The sequence below is a fragment of the Etheostoma spectabile genome, chromosome 2, assembly GCF_008692095.1.
Source record: "Etheostoma spectabile isolate EspeVRDwgs_2016 chromosome 2, UIUC_Espe_1.0, whole genome shotgun sequence".
Lineage (NCBI taxonomy): Eukaryota > Metazoa > Chordata > Actinopteri > Perciformes > Percidae > Etheostoma > Etheostoma spectabile.
Genome location: NC_045734.1, coordinates 14,839,881 through 14,841,605, shown reverse-complemented (window position 1 = coordinate 14,841,605; position 1,725 = coordinate 14,839,881). Strand labels below are relative to the sequence as shown.

Sequence of the window (1,725 nt, the reverse complement as noted above, 5' to 3'; positions counted from 1 at the left end):
GTGTGTGTGTGTGTGTGTGTGTGTGTGTGTGTGTGTGTGTGTATCTTAAGTTCAAAGATAGCCAAGTTATAGCAAAGACTAATGCATTACTAAAAGTAGGTAGCACCACACAAACGTGTTATTTTTTTTATTCAGAGATTAGTTGGTAACTGCCAGCTGTAACTTATGTGTAGCTAACTTAGTTAGCTAAGTGACAATACTTTAGCTTGCTAGCTCATTGACGATCAAAAACATATCTAACCTGACAATCAAAATGTTGTTTAATGATGATGTAATTCTGGAAGATTTTAAATTACATTTGAGAAAAATAACATGATGCAACTTAAATTACAAAGCCTTATGCTAGTAATGTAAGACTAAATGACTAATGCTAACTTAGCTAAATAGCATTGGTTAGCTTAGCGGAACAGGATACAGTATATCCCATACACTAAAGTGCATGTATGTGAAAACAAACAAAACAAAGTTATACCTACATTTACAAGTGACTGTCAGTCTACGACAGTTTAAAATAACTTAGCCCCTTAAAACTGTTATGTTTTGGTAGAATGTTACAGCTTGTTATGCTGCAATGACTTTCTGTTTACATGGTGGACAGACTGCAGATGTTTCCTAGCAACAGACTAACATGAAATATCATAAAGTCTTTACTAGACCTTCTGGTTTAGTAATTCACTGGTTAAAACAACATAATACTTAGGAAGGACTAAGTAACAGTAACAGTCCAACCCAATACAGCTTCATAAAATCTAAGGATATTCCCAGAAATAGTGTAAACCTCATTCAAATACACAACTTAGAAGGGAAGGTAAAAATAGGAAAAAAAGGAAATTGGGATGCTATTACAATTGACAGAGAATGTGTGTGGGATTCTGTTACTCACAGATCAAACACCAGATAGTGGAAACCCTCTTCTGATATGCTGTCATGGAGTCGTACTGTCGAGGAGATATAACAAAAACAAAGGACAAAAAAGGAAAAGACAGAAGAAAAAAACAAAACGAAACAGCAGTCAATATTATACAGTATAAGTACTTCCCATACTAATTATTCACAATTTCCTTTGTGCTGCTGTGACTCAGAGTTAGATATTTAGTTGTGGAGCTTATCAGAAGTGCAGTGGTAATATGTAGCCTAAAGGAGCAGTGGGAAGCATAGTATAAATCCAGTAGCAAAATGAGTTTGCAATGCATAATATAATGTACGTAAGAGTGGATTCATTCTGAAAAGGTTTTTTAGCACAGTTGCCATCCCTACAATCACTTTTGATCAAAAATAAGACTGAAATGTGTCCTAAAATTAAATTAGACCCACTGAGCATTGTCTTCTGATACTGAATGGCACTACTATATATAATTTCATTTTCACACCTCCTTTTCAAAACGTAAAATTCAAGCAGTTAGAATTTTAAATCATAGTTTTTGGTATAGAAATTTTATAAGAGCAGACGTTATCTTAAAAAACTGACTTGAATGGCAGCTGTGGTGCCAATCTGAAATAATGACAGTGAAGAAAAGAAAGAGCATGAGCAGATGAGTGTGAAAAGAACAAAAGAGGAGAGACAGGTACTATCAGAGATATAATGAGAAGGAAAGAGTGTAAAGGGTCAGCGGTTTAGAGAGAGGGCATAGGGCCCCTGTGTCTTTTTGATGATTCAGCTGGGAGAGCATACAGATACATCATCATTAGATACCTTTGTGCGCACACACACACACACACACACAC

The 1,725-nt window shown here is 35.4% G+C and overlaps 1 protein-coding gene across 17 annotated transcripts in view; it reads right to left on the bottom strand.

The window, feature by feature from the left end:
• The window catches only part of camk2d2 (calcium/calmodulin-dependent protein kinase (CaM kinase) II delta 2), a 37,559-nt gene that overhangs the window by 15,382 nt on the left and 20,452 nt on the right, over positions 1 to 1,725 (bottom strand). For all 17 annotated transcript variants that reach the window (XM_032499835.1, XM_032499827.1, XM_032499848.1 and 14 more), the window contains exon 4: positions 884 to 938. In XM_032499835.1, the coding sequence (XP_032355726.1) occupies positions 884 to 938 (55 nt within the window). The remainder of the gene's footprint in view (positions 1 to 883; positions 939 to 1,725) is intronic.